This window comes from Engraulis encrasicolus, chromosome 8 (assembly GCF_034702125.1).
Source record: "Engraulis encrasicolus isolate BLACKSEA-1 chromosome 8, IST_EnEncr_1.0, whole genome shotgun sequence".
In the NCBI taxonomy this organism is placed as follows: Eukaryota; Metazoa; Chordata; class Actinopteri; order Clupeiformes; family Engraulidae; genus Engraulis; species Engraulis encrasicolus.
In genome coordinates, this window is record NC_085864.1 from 34,936,486 (window position 1) to 34,956,020 (window position 19,535).

General features: G+C 45.1%; 1 protein-coding gene across 1 annotated transcript in view; it reads left to right on the forward strand.

Moving 5' to 3' along the window:
• Positions 1-14,651: 14,651 nt before the first annotated feature.
• Positions 14,652-19,535, forward strand: part of gramd1bb (GRAM domain containing 1Bb) — a 155,649-nt gene continuing 150,765 nt past the window's right edge. The window contains exon 1 of the mRNA XM_063205526.1: positions 14,652-15,045. Within this exon, the coding sequence (XP_063061596.1) occupies positions 14,756-15,045 (290 nt within the window). The 5' untranslated portion in view covers positions 14,652-14,755. The remainder of the gene's footprint in view (positions 15,046-19,535) is intronic.

Here is a 19,535-nt window from a genome sequence, read left to right on the forward strand (position 1 = left end):
AGCACAAGCTAAGGAAAAGGGATCACCAGGAGTGTTGCCTGCTGGAGTAGCCTACTAATGTATTGTATGTACCACAATAGCCTACACCAGTGGAATAATCTGGGATAACATGTTTTTGATGTATGAGATTCATGATAGACATATTCTGCCCTTCAAAGGCAAAGTGAAGTAACCACGTGTATATGTTTTGTCAAAATTGAGGTTATACTGAAAATGGTCTTCATCACACCTCCTTTATCTAGTGACAAAACTTTAAGATCCAAATGTGTGTGCCGTTTTATAGATATTGCAGTGTCAATTTTGCAGCAACCACAATATCCAAGCTAATGCCAAGGCTTTGAAGGCCTATTTCTCAGTTTGAATGTTGACGTAGTTACTGCACTTTGTCTTTGTAGGCAGGGATGTAGTGGGCGTGATACGCGGGGGTACGCTTGACATGATAAGTTGCGTAATTATTTGATGACAGTAAAAATCGCGTACCCCCACTTTAGAAATCCCCACTACACCACTGTTTGTAGGACAATATTGAGAGTAGGCGATTACTATGGTACCAGTCTAGCTGAGTTTACCCTATACCTGTAATCGACCGCAGGCTATTTCAAGTGTTATGGGAGATGAAGGGGCCAAGCGGTGCAAACAGGACAAATGCAGGGCTGACCCCTTCCCGCTATCTGCACGGCTCAACATGGGCTCAGCTTGCATCCCCAGGGAAGATCGCTTCTAATTATAGCACACAGCAAATAAATAAGGGATGAAAGATGGGCTTCTCGGGCGTGAGGCGCGGAAGCCCCCTCCTCTCCTCTGCTCTCCTCTCCTCTGCTCTCCTCTCCTCTCCTCTCCTCTCCTCTCCTCTCCTCTGCTCTCCTTCTCCTCTCCTCTCCTCTCGTCCCTGCTCCTCTCCTCTCCTCTGCTCTCCTTCTCTGCCCTCTCCTCCCCTCTCCTTTCCCTGCTCCTCTCCTCTCCTCTCCTCTCCATGCTCGTCTCCTCTCCTCTCCATTCTCCTCTCCTGTGATCTCCTCTCCTCTCCTCCCCTCTCCTCTCCTCTGTGATGATCTCCTCTCCTCTCCTCTCATCCCCTTGATTTCCCTCTCCTCTCCTCTGCTCTCCTTCTCTGCACTCTCCTTTCTTCTCCTCCTCTCTCCTCTTCATCTCCTGTCCTGTCCTGTCCTGTCCTGTCCTGTCCTGTCCTGTCCTGTCCTCTCCTCTGCTCTCCTCTCCTCTCCTCTCCTCTCCTCTCCATCCTCCTCTCCTCTCCTCTCCTCTCCTCTCCTCTCCTCTCCTCTCCTCTCCTCTCCTCTCCTCTCCTCTCCTCTCCTCTCCTCTCCTCTCCTCTCCTCTCCTCTCCCTGCTGCTCTCCTCTTCTCTCCTCTATTCTCCGCTCCTGTCCTCTCTACCCCTTGCTTCCATTCTCCTCTACCCTCTTTCCCTCTCCCCTCCCCTCCTCTCCATATTCCCCTCTCCTTTCCACTTGCCTTGTCTTCTTTCATTCTCCTCTGCTCTATTCTACACTCATTTAATCCCTGTCTTACCCTTTCTTTCCTTCTTCTCTCCTACTCTCCCTTTTCACTCTTCCCCTCTCCTCTGCTCTCTTTTACACTTCTCTCCTGCCCTATCGGTTCCCCTCTCCTCTCCTCTCGGCACTCCTCTCTCCTCAATGTCTCTCTTTTTCCCATCCCTCTCCCCTCTCCTCTTTCCAATTCTCTCATTTCCTTTCATCACATACTTCATCCTGCCATCTCCTCTCTGCTGTTGCACTCTTGTCTCCTTGTCTTCTCTCGTCTATTCTTCTTCTCCTGTTTCCCTCTCCTCCGCTTCTATCCTCCTCTCTCCCTCCTTTTCCCTCTCCTCTCCTTGTCTCTCGTCTCCCCTCTCTCCGGAGGCCATAAAAATGTCACCGTGTCAGGCAGAGCACAGGAAGTTCACAAGCAGTGTTAGCCGCTAAGGAAGATTAGCACTTACCACAAGGCTCCCTTGGCCAAGCGCTGCAATATATTCACACCATGGCATGAACCCAGGCCCAGTGCCAGGTGTGTGTGTGTGTGTGTGTGTGTGTGTGCGCGCGACTGTGCATTGCTGAGTGCATGTATGTGTGTGTCTGTGTGCGTGCTTGTCTGTGTACTGTACATGCTCATGTTAGTGGTCCGTTGTGACTTGAGATCACAGGCTCCACCCCTGCAGCCCATCGCCTCAGATTGCCACTGGTCATCAGTATGAGCTGAGAGGTCCGACAGATTTATTTTGAAAAGATAAAAGACTATTTGAGGCACTCCTTACTAAAGTTAAAAAGCCTTTATTAAATACTGGCTACATTTAATAAAGGCTTTTTAACTTTAGTAAGGAGTGCCTCAAATAGTGTTTTTTATCTTTTCATGGAAGTTTGGACGCCCAAGTTCTTTTTGATGAGCACCCTTTTTTACTAACTGGATACAGGACCCAGTGAAGCATTCCCTTTTCTCTTTTCTGAGATTTATTTTGAACTAGAAGCACTCAGACAGTGCAGACCTCCGCCAAGGAAGCTGCTTGATAGAACATTTGACTATGTTACGCCCTAAGTCTTTCTGCCTCCTTTTTGTGAAGTACCCGCAATTCAATTTCTGATCACTAGGGGCACCTAGATATACAGTATAGGCCATCAATGGTGAAAAATCTTTGGTTCTGCTTCGTGCTCCGGATCACCACCAGAATTGAATCACTTGTGCCTCAGCTGTCATTTCTAATAACTCCACAAAGTTTCAGCCAAATCCCTTTGCAAGTTTTTGAGTTATCTTGCTGACAGACAGACAGACAGACAGACAGACAGACAGACAGACAGACAGACAGACAAACCAGCACGAGGTAATGAAACAGAGAGAGGGATAATCACTGGAACATCTACCGTCACATACGGTACTCCTGAAGTCCATTCAAAGCCCATGTGCCATAATAATGCATCTTACTGTATGTGCTGTGTGTCTCTTATCTCAAACACATCTGTATTTCTTAGAGTTGCTGCAATGGAAAAAGAGAGAGAGAGAGACAGACAGAGAGAGAGAGACGCAGAGAGATGCCGACAGCCAACTGTTTTTACTGACTCATACAGTGTACTGCATGTAATCCATGCCACTGGCCTTATCGTTGTAACTTGTTTCTGAGCAACCATCAGTTATTTCAGACTTTTTGAAATGCCTAACGGATACTGAAATTTGTTTTACAAAAAAAACTTCAGTCACATAAATCAATGCGATACAGCAGGATAGCATTTCTCTCTGGCCATTGGCGTATTTTGAAAGCTGTTGCTTTGAGTTTCGGAGGTACCATCCATGTGTTAATCTGATATATTTGGTAATGTTGTAATGTGCTTTCAATAACTTTGGTTATGTAGGACATAGCACAACCATTAACATTTGTTATCCCAAACAAGCACTGTTTCACTGTGTGTGTGTGTGTTTGTGTGTGTGTGTGTGTGTGTGTGTGTGTGTGTGTGTGTGTGTGTGTGTGTGTGTGTGTGTGTGTGTGTGTGTGTGTGTGTGTGTGTGTGTGTGTGTGTGTGTGTGTGTGTGTGTGTGTTTGTGCATGTGAGAGAGAGGGGGGGGGGTGTATGTGAGTGTTTGGGTGTGCGTCTGTGCTTGTTGTAATGGCCTGAGTCCTTCTCCATATCTCCCATATTACACAGTAGCCTCTTTGAGCAGATAGACCCACCAGGGGCCCTATTTGGTAATTCCTGAAAAGACTCAAATACATCATAACAACATTGCTATGAGATTACCAGATTAATTTGAGTTAACCTGGCAGACATATGCTTCCTCGGTTGGCCAATAGTCTCTGTGTTTGATTCAAACAGTTATACATTTAATATTTAATGTTAAAGTTTTGAGTTATCTTATTACCATGTCCTTGCTTTTTAAGCTCAACGATGTGCCCCTGGCCATCCATAATTTTGCCTAAAGCAGTAGTAGTTTTTTCAACCTTTAAAATGTAAAGGATTCCTTTTATGGCAGTCCGGCAGCCAAAGTACAATACTGTGGAATTTGCATTGTCGACCATGGACCATAAGCACCTTGTTTGAAGTTTTTAGGGAATCGTGTTATGGTAGTGTGAATAATTTTTCATTTGTGAAATTGAAAGATGAATATTGGAAATAAACTGCTAAAAATAGGCACAAAAAGGCAAAAATATGACATACTGTACCTTTAAGCTTGACCATGACCACTTCCTTCCTAGTTCAGCAAAAACAAAACAAATGGGAGAAGGGTAATATTATTAAAGCTTCACATCTGCACCAGCTAAAGGCCATGTTATGATCGATATGACTGAATGCATGAAGGCCCATATCATGCTTCTGGCATGTGGTGAAACATGAGTAATAACTTAATATCGCGGGTAGCCCAGGCCGGCTGACAAGGCTGTAAATTATCAACGATACCTTGAGATTGTTTCTCGTCTCCTCTGTACGTTACCTCTACCCTCTCAACAGCCTGTCTGCCCTGCTTTTGCCAGCCAGCCTGATACTCACTCAGAAACATGCTCAGACATTTCCAATTTCATCACCCTGAGATAAGACCATAGAGGTGGACACTTATTTTGTGAAATAGTCCAGTGAATGCAGAATGTTATTATATGTTTTCTGAGTAGCTTACTTGTATTTTCAGGGATTTAGTTAACGATAGCGATATACAGTAAGATATTGCAGTCATGTAACTCCAATTACGAAGAGGGTGTATGAGATCAATGAGATAATAATCTATCTTGGAAGTATTGGCTTTGAGGACGTTGTCAGAAAAATACCCTACTCAACACAGGGACTTAAGTTTTGGCCTGGGCCCGGACAAGGTAATTTAAGATGCACAACACGATACGATACAACGACAATTTAATACAATATACTGCGATAGTACCTTATTGTCAGTTTTCAATGAAATTCATTTTGCATCCCTAAGCAAGACTTGTACATCATAACAACATTGCTATGACATTACAGAGAGCCATAGTGCTGCGCTAAGGGGTTAACTACGTCATAACAACATTGCTATGACATTACAGAGAGCCATAGCGCTGCGCTAAGGGGTTAACTACATCATAACAACATTGCTATGACATTACAGAGAGCCATAGCAGAGAATGGTATAAGAAGGAGATACCCTGAACTCCGCCCACACAATGTAAATGGATGTGCTCAAGTTTGGTCTCCTAAGGGGGCGTTGTCCCCCCTTCTTCTTCCCTTACTGTTGCGTTTGGTGGCAGCTGACAAGGGTTGCACACTACCGCCATCCAAAGGGCTGAGGTGGGATTCGTAGTCTGTGAAGAGGCGTGGCGGAGACGAATCTGATGGGACGCGTCGCTCATGGTAACTGTCGGAAGTTAAGCACTGTCTGCCCTATAGTAATCCCAGTTGACATTCACGTTGTTTTCATTGTACATTTATTGTAATATCCTGTCATATATATATATAGGCCTAGTATTTATTTATTTGTGCATGGAAGTCCTTGTGCACAACCCTTCCAGGTGCAAGGCAGAAAAACTTGATCAATATGAAAAGTTAATTAAACATCGCACACTGGATACCTCTTTTGTAGCCTAATTTTTTTCCATGAGCGAGCAACGCGTTTCGCACAGTGCGTCTTCAGATTAGCTCTTATCCCAGTGCGTCTTCGCGTCTTTTTTTGGCACTAGGCAGTGAGGAAATATTCGCGAGAAGTCTGTAACATCCACTTTACATGGGCAGGTGTATGAAATAGCCTACTAAAGAGATGTCAAGGCTATAACCTAGGCCTACAATTTGAAACGGTGATGCCATTTAAAACCGAGTCAAACGGCCATAGACAGCATTGTAATGAAGGGTGTCGTATGGAACTTCAATTTCACGACGAGATTCTGGCTTCAAACTCGCCCTGGCCGCTTCCCTATTTAACTTTAGGACTAAAATTATTCAACCGTTTCCACAGTAACGACCAAACTAATCACAGTTCCTGCAGCGGTAAAGCCAGGACTGCAAGTGTGAGCGAAATCAGCACAACAGTATAAAGGAATAATAAACAGTAACGGAAATACCGACGTGACCTGAAAAGTGGGCGGAATTGGGAACCTTTTGCCGGTGAATTGCGCTGAAGCTAGCCTACATTGTGAACATGCTGGACGTTATCGCCAAATTACGATAGAAAGAGCAACCAATGTTATCTAATATTGCTCATTACCTCATCTACACAGTTGCTGCTACCCAAAAATACACGATGGCATAATTAAATAGTATTTGAAATAGTGATAGGCCTATCACGTTTTCAGTGAAGTGATCAGTGAAGTGGATGGAATTTGGCGACCTATGCTGCAGGTAGGCCTATTCCACACACCTGTGTTCCGTCATTGGATGATGTGCAATGAATAAGACACACAACACAAACCTATTTCACCCCTTTATTTTATTTCCATAAGAGCATTTCAAGGTGGAAGTGTCGAGGAGGACACACGTCAATTTGCATTTTGACATCCGAAATCTGAACTGTCATCCAAGGATTCAATCCCACAAATGCACACTAGAGGAGTAATTCACTCTCAAACTCGGGTGGTCTCCTAAAAGGGCGTTTACCTGACGTCAGCGGGATACCGGAAAACAACGGGCCTGACTCATCTCCTTCTCTATACCATTCTCTGATAGTGCTGCGCTAAGGGGTTAACTACGTCATAACAACATTGCTATGACATTACAGAGAGCCATAGCGCTGCGCTAACAAGACATACACATGACATCACAAGACTAAGAGGACACAGGCCTATATACAGACATAGAAATAGATGCATACATATACATATACATCACATACAACCACATACATGTGACTTGAAGATATTACCTGCGTGGAGTGATAACAAGTATGTACATACAGTCTTAAACATTCCTTATACATTAATCAATTCTTCTGTTGAATCAGTCTTTAGTCTGTTGCAGTTAAAGAAGGGAACTCTGAAACATCTACTTGAGAGTAATAGCTGATATTCATGGTGAAGAATGTGTGTGATGTCAGTTGAGAGATGCATGTGGCCAGTCGGAGCATACTCTTCTTGTGAGCTTCCTGGAATAGGTCTGAAGGTTTCCCCCACCCAATACGTGCAATGTAATGAACACACTTCTGGGGACATTCTCTCACTTTTCTGGGGACAACTGATCCATTTGTCTCCCCCTGCCGGCTTCCCTGTCTTATATTTAAGATCACAATTGTTGTGAAAATGTTGCAAGTTCTTCATGAGTGGCTGGATTTTTCAAGTTGAGGAGGTTTGAGACAGTGGTGCGTCACATTATGAACTCCAGAGGAGTTTTCTGACTGGAAGCAACCCGAAAGTAATCCAGCCAATTATTGTTGGCAGTCAAACATGGTCTAAAAATAGGTTATTGCCTATTTATACCGGTGTAGTAGGAAGGGGTTATTATTTGCCTTCCTGCCTCCCAGAGTTTACATAACCTTTATGAGGCGATATGCATATGTATACAGAGTCAAGCCTACACTGACTCATAATTCAGTTTTGAACAAAAGTTTTACTCTTTTGTAAAAATAAAATGGTCAGTTTTATGGTGAATTTACTATTATGCAGTTACGTTCTATGAATGGAACACTGAATACTCATTCCTTGTTGCACCATTATCCACATATTTCTGTGTTCCCTTGACATGCACATACAGACTACATGAAGAGAATTACAGCATGTAGAGATTGACATAAATATACTGCACAGAACATTAAAAAACTAGAAATGCACTCTGAGAGGGCAGACCTCCGCCTGCAATCTTTGTCTGATAGAACATTTGACTATGTTACATCCTTTCGAGTTCAAGTCTCGTTTTCAAGTCTTTCTGCTTTCTTTTTGTGGAGTTAGAAACTGGAATGTCAAAATTCGCCCTATCACGCAATGGTGAAGAACCTTTAAAAAATTCCTGGATGCGTACCGTGATCCTTTTCTGGTTACCACCAGACCTAATCACAAGTGAGATTAGATCGAAACGATTGTGTAGAACTAAAGGCAGTATGGGAGTTCCCAGGCTACCGTTATCCGGATCAGCACCAAAGTATAATCAGAACTTCCTTTTTTCATTTCCAACAACTCAAAAAAGTTTAATCCAAATCCATTCATAACTCTTTGAGTCATCCCGCTGACAGACAGACAAACAAACAGACAGATAGACATACGGACAAACCAACTCGACCGAAAACATAACCTCCTTGGCGGAGGTAATCAAATGAACACTGAGACCATTCAGCATTATTGTAGAAAGACAATTTGGGAAGATGGGCTTCATAACATTAGAGAGCAATAAACAACTTCAGAGCAGTAAAAAAACCATTAAGACAGAAGAGATGCCCATGACATGAAAATAGCTTAACAATATAAGGAAAACAAAACAAAATAAAATACAAGCTTAGACCATTCAGCAGTATTATAGAAAGACAATGAGGAAAGATGGATTTAATAACTTCACAAGTGGAGATTGAGGTGGTTTGGCCCAGTCCAAGTGGGTGGACGTTCCATAGTTTTGGGCCTGAAACACTAAATGCCCTGTCATCCATAGAAAAGAGATCTTCTTAGGGGTCGAGAGAAGGAGTGCATCAGTGGAGGGTTGGTATGGGGTGAGGAGACTTGAGAGGTAGGCTGTATGGGTGATAGGTTGTGCTAGGCTTTGTAGATTAGCAGGAGGATTTTGAATTGAATGCCTGATTGAACAGGAAGCCGGTGTAGCTGATGGAGAATGGATGTGATGTGATGCCAAGGTTTGATATGAGTGGGAAGTCTTGCTTGAAAATGTTTGATGTATTTTAATCTGTTTTCCAGGATACCCATGTATAGAGCATTAGAGTTATAATTTCTGCAGATTATGAAGGCATGTGAAGCAGTTCGGAGGTGGAGATTAGAAATTAAATGAAAGCATTTTTGGTGACACATTTTCTGTGAATTAAAGGAATGTGTTGGAGTGCCAATGGTTATGTCTTCAATGTTGTTATGGTTGAGTTGAGACAGTTATGAGTCATGCAGTTATTAATATAGCGAGGTGGAGAACATCTGTGGGTTTGGTGTGAATGTTTATGGTAGTTCCAATAACAGAAGGCATTTGACCTTTTGCATTTTCTCATAAATGTTGTGACAGGATAAAGCTACCTATGTTAGCCACCACAGCCATGACAACATACAGTCTTATTAAAGCATTATTAGTCAATTATACCCACTCTTAAGTACAGAGTCTGTAATGGGAGTAATGTCCACTTGAGTCTTGCAGTATAGGTGTAAGAATGAGTACTGCCTTCATTATAGATGCTGTTTGTCTGGTTTGTTTCGACATCTAACCCTTTGACACTAACCTGAAACAGAATGCATCCATTGCATCTACTGTATAGTGCTTACTGACCAGAAAGCTGAGACTGCCTGGAGTGGGAGTTGTCATTTAGTCACCTGGCCATGGCAGCATAAAGGCTATTTACCTCTGCTGGAAACTCAATCTCTCTCTCTCTCTCTCTCTCTCTCTCTCTCTCTCTCTCTCTCTCTCTCTCTCTCTCTCTCTCTCTCTCTCTCTCTCTCTCTCTCTCTCTCTCTCTCTCTCTCTGTCATGCTCTCTCTCTCTCTCTGTCATGCTCTCTCTCTCTCTCTCTCTCTCTCTCTCTCTCTCTCTCTCTCTCTCTCTCTCTCTCTCTCTCTCTCCCTCCCTTCCTTAACCATCAGGGTCAATCCTCGACCACAGTCACCTTGAAATGTGACACCTCTTTCCATCTCAGCAGCCCAGGTTCCCAATATATACACATGACCAAGATGTGGTTTTAAGGGGCTACTACACAATATAGATTAATACCAACTTTAACTTTTTAAGATGTAAATGTAGGGTGACTTTATAGTGGAGGGTGAGTAGGTTAGTGGAATGGAGTAGCCTATAGAACATTTATTAATCTAATTAGGAAATTACAGTTATTAGGCTGCACATACATTTTTACACACACACACACACGCACACACACACACACACACACGCACGCACACGCACGCACGCACGCACGCACGCACGCACGCACGCACGCACGCACGCACGCACGCACGCACACACACACACACACACACACACACACAGTACATCCCATACTGTACTGTACATTCACCGACCTGTCAGAAAAATCTGAGGATCAAAAATAGCATCAAGTTGGCTCCAGTGTAGCGCACCCTCCTGAATCGGATATTCAGATAATGGTAGACAAATATTAGGCTGAGGGAAGTCAACAGTGCTGCTGGCCTTATCAGGACACTGAGAGTCTGCTGTGGAGGTGAAAGCACTCAGCTCTGCGGCTGTGTGGCATCGGCGGGGGGGCTCAGAGACCGAGGGCTGTGTGCAAAGCCACTGACAGCTTTGGCTGGGCCCAAGACAAAGTTATCTGAAAGACCCCCTTCCACCCACCCAATATAATGGGAACCGCATTCTGTGCCCCAGACAACGGACCCCTTTGCCCCTCCCTCGCCCCTCTGTTGGCTTCCCTAGTTGTGTGTTTGCCTTAGCGCTAGCACCCGCAGGTATTTGCTCTGTCTGGCAAGAGTGCCGCTGCTTCTCACCTCAGACCTGCTCCCGTTTTGTTCACCTCGACAACTTTTGTTGAACTTTCATATATTAAAGTAGCGCTAAGCAGTTTTTTTTCACAGCTTAAATTTTTAGCGATTGCTGTTTCATTTCAAGGCGCTTTATTGCTAACCAAGCATGTTTGGAGGAGATTCTGTGTACTTCTCTGTAAGGCAGTTGTTAGAGTGCAAACAAGTCACTATTTCCTTAAAAGTTTAAAACTTGTGATTTATTTATTAGACTTAGTAGGTGCTTTTATTCAAAGTGACCCACTGAAGTTGATATACAATATATATGCATGGGTGATACACATGTTAGACTCTGTGTGAACTTGTTCACTGTTCAATAGCTAATAACACATAATTACTAAAAGCTAGCTAAGGCAAGTTGTGCAATGTGCATAGGTGGAACAACAATATCATGCAGTAGTTCTATATGTATGACATATACATGACAGCAGCTCTCTTTTGTTTCCACTGAGCTTGCCAGAGCATCTAACGCTTTTCATTCTGTAGTTCTAGCCTTTGACTAGTGTGTTTCTTGGAAGGAAGGGTGTGTGTGTGTGTGTGTGTGTGTGTGTGTGTGTGTGTGTGTGTGTGTGTGTGTGTGTGTGTGTGTGTGTGTGTGTGTGTGTGTGTGTGTGTGTGTGTGTGTGTGTGTGTGTGTGTGTGTGTGTGTGGACACAGGAAGTTGGTGTGGTCGTGGTGTGGTTGACGTCACACATGTGTTATTTTCTCATGTACGAGAACATCACTACAACATGCCCACATGTTTCTCTGGCACAGAAATACCCCCAACCACACCTCCTCCCCGCTAAATTCAAAGCGAAACATTTGGTGGTTTGGTGCCCTGGGCAGTGTTCACACAGTAATTTTAACAGTATCTCTCTTGTCATGTGCTTTCTGCGTTTCTTTTCTTTTCGTCCTGACCCATTTGTGCCATAGCATGTCTGAGAGTGTGCATTTTTGAAACGAGGACACACTACAGGAAGTGTGTGGCACAGGTACGCGTATGTGTTTATCTGCGTTGGAGCCTTGAGATTCTCTGCAATGCACAAGTTAGCGTTCTGTGTTGTAATCTGATTGTGCCAAAAAGGTTATTTCTGTGTGAATGAATCTCTCCCTGAATCTTCCTGTTTGGACTTAGGTGACATTTGCGTTGACATTTTCTCTGTGCATACTAGCAGAGGGGACTCTGATGGATAAGATGGGTAGTGTTGTACTGTTAAAGGTCTAATGAATATTTTTTTAGTAGTTTCTTTCCAGAGTTTGTGCTGCACATGGACAAATGGCATTTTTTTCATGAATTCATTTTTTACCGTAATACCACCAAATTTGTATGTATTCTGTATGGTTTGGAAATGTACACTTTTCATTTCATACATGAAAAGGTAGAAGCTTTCAATGTAAATATGCTCCTTTGCATTTCTAGCCATAGACATATTTGACTGCAAAGCTTTACTTACTGTTAGTTTGTTAACTTAGTGCATATTCATGAGAAAGATCAAGTATATGAATCGGTAGCATACAGTATGTTTTGGAAGTAAACTACTAAAATTGTACACTATGACTTCTAAAGAAGAGCATACACAAACATGAACTCACTCAGTCCCACAGTAAAGCAGTGAGACCAGCTAGGGCTGAGTCCCCAGAGACATGGACTTAATGACAGTGAGTGTGTGACTGCTTCTGCATTGTGTCTATCTGTCTGTCAGATAGCATGTGGGAATTGTTCCTCCATTTGGGTGTGTGTGTGCGTGTGCGTGTGTGTGCGTGCCCGCGTGTGTGCGTGTGTTCAACATGCATGAAAGTATGTGCATCGTGTGATCATGCATAGGAAGTATGAAGCTGAGTGTGTCTTTGTTTGTTTGGATATGTACAGTCTCTTTGCAGAGTGTGTGTATGTGTACGGGGGAGGGTGTATGTGACAGTATCTACTGTAGTGTGTGTGTGTCTGTGTCTGTGTCTGTGTCTGTTTGTGTCTGTGTGTGCGTGTGTGTGTGTGTGTGTGTGTGTGTGTGTGTGTCTGTGTCTGTGTCTGTGTCTGTTTGTGTCTGTGTGTGCGTGTGTCTGCCCATCTGTCTGGCCGTCTGCTTGCTTGCTTGCCTGCTTGCTTGCTTGTTTCCCCTGCTGTGCTCTGCTCCTTTTCTCCGCTGGTTGTCTTGCTCCCCCTTGGCCAACCCTGTACCCTCACTCTGACCCATAGGCTCCCAGGGCTCTCCAGCCGTGGGAAACACAGACCAAGAGGGCAGCTTCCACCACAGCCAAGGGCCACCGCTCCACAATCTGGACCAAAAGTGGGACATCGCTAGGGTCCCTGAAGAGCAAGCATCAAGCCTGAGAGGAGGCCTGGGAATCCCAAACAGACAGACCAAGCGGCCAAACAATTTAAAGCAAGCCAAGCAGTCCCAACGGTTAAAACAAGCCAAACTGTACCGCGCGGCCACACGTTTCATGTATTTTTGGTTGAGTCTGATGCTTTTCAGCCTGATCGTTTCCTGGACTCTGACTACACTGGAAGCTACCACTCAGTCGTCTGGTTGTTTGTGTTTGTTTGTTTGTGTGTGAGGCCGTGAGGGACTGCTGTTGTGTGTGTGTGTGCGAGAGATAGAAAGAGAGGAACTTTTGGCCGTGTGTGTGTGTGTGTGTGTGTGTGTGTGTGTGTGTGTGTGTGTGTGTGTGTGTGTGTGTGTGTGTGTGTGTGTGTGTGTGTGTGTGTGTGTGTGTGCCTATATGTGTGTGTGTAATGGTGAGCCTGTGTATGAGCGTAACCCGGCCCGGCCCAGTCGCCTGAGTGGCCTCGGGTTCTCCGGTTGCACTCTGGGCCGCTGCCGCTCATACATGTTTCATAGGCAACGCCGGAGCGGCACAGAGGCTTCCTTTGTCATCGAACCCTGCCCATCCCCTCACATCCCATCCCGGCCCCAGCTCAGCCCGATAGCCTGCTTGCAAGCCAGCCAGCCAGCCACCTGCCAGCCAGACAGCCAAGACAGCCAACCATCCGGTAAGCTAGTCAGCTAGTCAGCCAGCCGGCTCCATGCGTCTCCGTCCTCCACCTCCACCTGAAAGAAGAAGGAGAGGCAGCATAAGCAGCAGCAGCAAGAGTAGAGAAGAGAAGCAGCAGGAGGAGGAGGAGAGGAAGGAAGGAAGAGCAGGCAATAGTAGCCAATGGTGACTCCATCCATCCCCACGCTCCAGCTGGGAGGTCATTAGGAACTTTTGTTGGTACTCGTTGGATCATCCTGGATCTGCCTCGGTCCTTGGACCGTTGTTTTGTGTTAGACAAAACAAGAGCGTAAGGGGCACCCAAGCAAGAGGAAGTCAGTGTAGCCACAGAGAAAAGAAGCCAGGAAGGTGCTTGCCTCGGATTGTCATTTGTTGGATCTACCACAGTGCGTTTGAGGTAAACAAAACAAGAACATAAAGATCGTCCAATAAGAGGTCAGTAACGGCAATGTGAGAAGAAACTACAAGATGGAGTGAAGGCTTGCAGGACCTCTTAACTTTGGACGGTCAGGAGGGAAGATTGAGTATCACTAGAACTGGAGTGTGTGGTTTGTGTGGCCTAAGCTCTCTACGCTGCAGGGAGCTCGTTAAGCCTGTATCTTTGCTTGAGGCAAAAAACTCAGACCATTGGAGACTTGACTGCACACCACTGTGTGTGTGCGCTGTCTGTGTATCTTTTTGACTGTGTGTGCTCCCATCACGGACCTTCCCCAGCCTCTCATATCAGTGTCTGGGTTTCACTTTGAGCGTGTGGACTTTTTGAAAGCTGCCCATCTGCTCTTGGCCTTTTGACTGTGTGTGGGCATCAATCGGACCTTCTCCAGCTTAGCCACATACAGTACGTGTGTGGTGGTGCTTTTGTGTGTGGAGCTTGTCCCGCCCGTGTTGCCTGCCTCTGCGTGTGCGAGGAGGCCGGACCATGACCGAGACGCTGCGGCCCCCGGCCCTCCATCTGCAGGGCCCCCGCGAGGACGATGAGGAGGAGCAGGGTGAGGGTGGTGGTGGTGGGAGGAGGCGGGTGGGAGAGGAGGTGCAGGCGGCGGTGGTGGTGCTCCTGGAGGGAGGAGGAGGTGTAGTAGGGGGAGGTAGAGCAGTCGGCGGCCGAGACGGAGGCTCCTCAGCTGGGGGGGACGGGGGCAGCGACGGCCTCGTCTGGTCCAGCTCCTCCACACCGACGCTACGGCGCAGGCGCTTCAAGATGCGCCGCATGAAGAAGCTCCTTAGCGAACGGGAACGGGAACGGGAACGCGACCCGATTTCAACTGCCGCCACCGGCAGCAGCAGCAGCGCCAACGGGCCTGGGCTGCGGCGCGCCACGTCCAAGGACTACCTGCAGCTGCCCGCCATCGAGATCACGCCGTCCAGCGACGAGGACGCGCCCAGCTGGTCCCGCTGCTCCACGCCCAGCGCCTCGCCCAGACGCAAGCGCTTCCTGCTGCGCAAGTGGCTCAAGGTGCGCGAGAAGAAGGAGCACGCCAGCGAGAGCAGGTGGGTATCTGTTGAGGGGGCGTGGTGTGATGGGGGATTTTCTCGTACCCTCTGACCCCAAGTTTTGACTTTCTACTAGGGCTGTAACGATATTGTATCGAATCGAGAAATCGTGATACACTGAGTCTCGATACTGTATCGTGATGCAAGAATGCAATATCGTGATACAGCCTTTCAAAGTTCTGTTACCCTTCAGTGCAGAAAACAACCACATGACATGATGTGATGGTGATTCAAGTCAATATTTTTTTTTCAATCGTGGGGTGTATGGAACCGTAGGTCAAAAATCGTGATACGAACGGAATCGTGAGTTGAGTGTATCGTTACAGCCCTACTTTCTACACAACCGTCTTTGCTTCCCCTAGCCTTGTGACATACCTTGACACCCAAAAAGTTTCCCACCCGCCTTGTGAAATGCTCATGTGCTTCCAGTGCTCATACCATGCCTGTCCTCCTGTCCAGCCTGGTCACTTCTGCGTAAGACATGGTTGTCACAAAAGAACTGATCGCTTGCCTGCTCTTTCCCTCCTGCCCCAGCTAAACGGATACTGACCTGATAGCATCAAGCTGTAGATTGTATTTGGCATTGGTTTGATTATTCTGCAGACTTTGACTGCATTCAGCACCCAATGGTTGGTGTGTGTGTGTGTGTGTGTGTGTGTGTGTGTGTGTGTGTGTGTGTGTGTGTGTGTGTGTGTGTGTGTGTGTGTGTGTGTGTGTGTGTGTGCTGGCTACAATAATCAAGTTTATGTGAATAAAGTTATGCATAATCACAGCTCTGTAGTTAACCTCAATGAAATAGGTGAGGGAAAGTTAGGCCACTGAGGTATTTGGTGTTGCTTTCACAGCTTTATTTTTGAACACATGTAGTATGTACCATTTTATGTTATAATGTAATTAAGTACTACGTAATTAAGTAATAATTGTTAGACATACATAAGTTTTTTTCTCAAGCTAAAACTTGAGAAAGGCCACACTGGTCGACACATTGTTTGTTCAATCAAATTCAGCATTGGATGGACAAGAGTGTGTGGTATCTTCCCTCTGAAGTGAACAAGTACCTGCAACCTGCACCTCGAAACTTACGGTGTGCGTTGGTTTCCTCCTCCAAAAATAGAAATACTGAAGTAACATTTGCACATTACCCCAAAACTAAGTTCAAGATATGTCAGCATACTTTACATTTATTGCAAATAAGACATTCAGTATTTATATATTATACAATTGGTCTATACGTTTATTCAGCTAAAGCAAGGGTAGGCAATTATTTTGGCCTGAGGGCCACATTGGGTGTAGAATATGGATCCTAGGGCCAGATGTCACACAACATGCCTGTGCCAATGAGGACAAATACTGTGATGTACACCGACACAACAGGTTGGCTACCGTATTTCACTCCTCCACATTGCAATCAAAAACACTGAATCAGACCAAGATAATGTGAAACATGCCCACTCAATGCAAAAGCGTGTGCTCAAGTTGGGTCTCCCAAAGGGGCGTTGTCCCCTCCTTCTTCTTCTCTTTTTGAGGTGTTTGCGCAAGACGTGCGCTATCGCCATCTACAGCGCTAAAGGGACTTCATTGATTCTCAACCTCAGGACTCCGAAGGTCTCCTAACCGAAGGTCTCCTAAAGGGACGTTCACCCGACATAAAGTGGATACCTTCTTTGTTGCAATATTTAGATGTGACCTTGATTAATCTCACACCTGCAACACCCTTTGCTTTTTTTTAAAATAAATGTTAGGTGTGAGTATGGCACTTTTGACTTTTGACCTTGGGCCAGATGAGATGGCTCAGCGGGCTGCATATGGCCCCTGAGCGTGAGTTTGCCCATCCGCCCTGAGCTATAGTGTATCTTCCAGAAAAAAGGGCACATATAAATAAAAGATATAGGATAAATGCTATATCCGAACCTTGGACAGGGAAGGGTTGACTTAATTATGAATATCCATTACTCATAAGACCTAATGCATTTCTTCTGTCGTGAGATATGGCAACTGGCTTTGACTTGTGATTTCTTCTTGCTGGTAGTAATTAATTTCCGTATGTAAAAGTGGTAAACCTGTATCTCTCCACCGCTCCCATACAGAATGTTAGCCTACTGTAGACAGCGAAATTAATCATCCAGGTGGAAGTTACAGTATGCAAAGCAAACAAAAGTGCATTTAAGTGATGACCAGGGTGATGATGCCAAAGCTGTGTCTGTTATATTCCCTATATACTCTTTTTCATAATCATGCCCTCTCAGTATGTATTTCCACCTGCCATCATCAAGTTTATGCTACTGTACTGTACTGTACTTTCTTCCTGCTAAGTCATCACTTCCAGGCAGGAAATATGACAAGGAGGGGGACAAATGGGTCAGATATCCTGGGCCCAGGGAGAAGTGGGGCCCTGAATTGGATCCCCATCACATTGAATGTACAGTATTAAGTGGGGTGGTGGGCTCTCGGATGGCTTTGTCCCGGGTCTTGGCCAAAGGCGTTAGACTCCCTGTTTTAAGGGAGCTGATTGGCCGCGTTTGCTTAGTCTGTGTTTCTCACCAAGGCATCTGCAGGCCCATACTGAAGAAGAACAACCATTTCACTTTAACATGCAGTTCTAGAACTAGAATGAGGCAATGCGTCACTTTTGTTTGTTTATTTTTTTTCCTCCGCCTCCTAGCCACCTGCCGTAAACATGGAACGAACATTTCGCTGTGGTATGGTGTTTAATTTAAGGCACAATGTTTTGCACAGCATGCTCACACTTGTGTACTGTTTGTTTGGGTGAAAAGACTTGCAGCTGGTATTGCCTGCGCAGATTATTTACCCCTTGATTACAATGCGGTGGATAGCGCTGCGCTAAGCTCGCCTTAAACAGTAGTGACAACGAGGTGTGGTGGACCCTGCTAATCACACCACTGGAAGCCACATAAACATGCTACTGCGCTGTTCACTCTTGACACACCATTAACGTTTCATGTGTGTCACTGCATAAATTACCCATATCTGCTACCGGTACCGACACAAAAGGACTCTTTTCTAGACGGAGCTCAGGGAAGGATAGAGTAGAGAACTTGTTTGAGCTGGTTTCTTTTTAAGAGCAATGTTAGACCCTTTTTTTTAAAATTGAGTTTGCAGATTTCCAGGCACAAAAGGACTTTTTTCAGACAGAGCTCAGGGAAGGATAGAGTAGAGAATTTGTTTGAGCTAGTTTCTTTTTAACAGCAATGTTAGACCCTTTCTTAAAAAAAAATTTGAGTTTGCAGATTTTCAGCTAAGAGGAAGCTTGAGTGAGTGCAGCCGAGTGCGGGGAGGTCAGAGTCCTCTCATTATTAGTGATGTGTCGGTCGCGAACAAGCAGGTTCTAAGAACCGGCTCTTTGAAGTGAACGACAGGAACCGACTCCACAATGGGATTTTTTTTATTTTTATATTTTTTATGGTCTTCCTGTGCCTCACTGTCTGACTGCCCTCCACCTTTTCCTCAATTTGTTTGTGTGAACAGCACATAATTGGCCAAGACGTTTAACGGGCATTGGCAGGGGTTACAGACAGCAGTCAAGGAGCAGAGACACGTCAGGAGCAGACCAGAAACTAAGCGAGAAATATGTATGTATGGGGAGCCGATTGGAAGCCGAAAGAGCCGGCTCTCCATAGTAAGGAGATCCAAAAGAGCTGCTTCTCAGAAAAGAGCAGAAAATCCCATCACTACCTCCCATGGCTCACTGCGTACAGTATGGTGGAGTCAGCAGCCTGACCAGCAGACTTCAGTCAAGCAAGCAAGAGCACCATGGGATATTCAGGCTTTTATGGAAGAATAGCAGTTGCCATAGAAGTGTACCTAGTGCTATATAAGGTTGTGCCTTTTTATTTGAAAGCTGTAGCATTGATGATGATGATGGTCTGCAGGACCAAAAACATTTTTTTTTTTCACGACGCTGAGTAGCACTTAATATTTTTTTTCTGTGCTTTAATATTCATGAATTTTACATCGGCAACAGTGGTATGCGAGTTTCTTTTTATTGGAGAGTTAGATTCCTTTGTGGAACATTATGCACCCTCTAGGCCACAAGCTGAAAAGCACAACACCCTTTTGCAATATAGAATAGCAGTTTGGGCCTTTTTCACATTTTATTATCGATTATATCTTGACATGTTGTTGACTACATGGTCTTGCGGAGGCGGTCCAGCTAGGTATTGCAACGAGCCTGTCTGTTCTTACATCTATTTGTTTGTCTGTCTCTTTGTGGGTTTGCTCGCAGTGTTTTTGGTCACCTGAGAGTGGTGCCAAACATCACATGCGTCAGGCATTGGCAGATGGGCCTAGGTTGCTATCTCTGATTGATTTTGTTATATTGTTGATTTTAAGTGTTTTCAGCAGTTCCTTGTTCACTCACATATATGCCAAACACACTTTTCCTCATCTAGAGGATGGATTCCCTGAGTGTGAGAGACTACATATGAGTAGCCTTCAGTCAGTTTACTCTCATTGCCACAACAACTGAG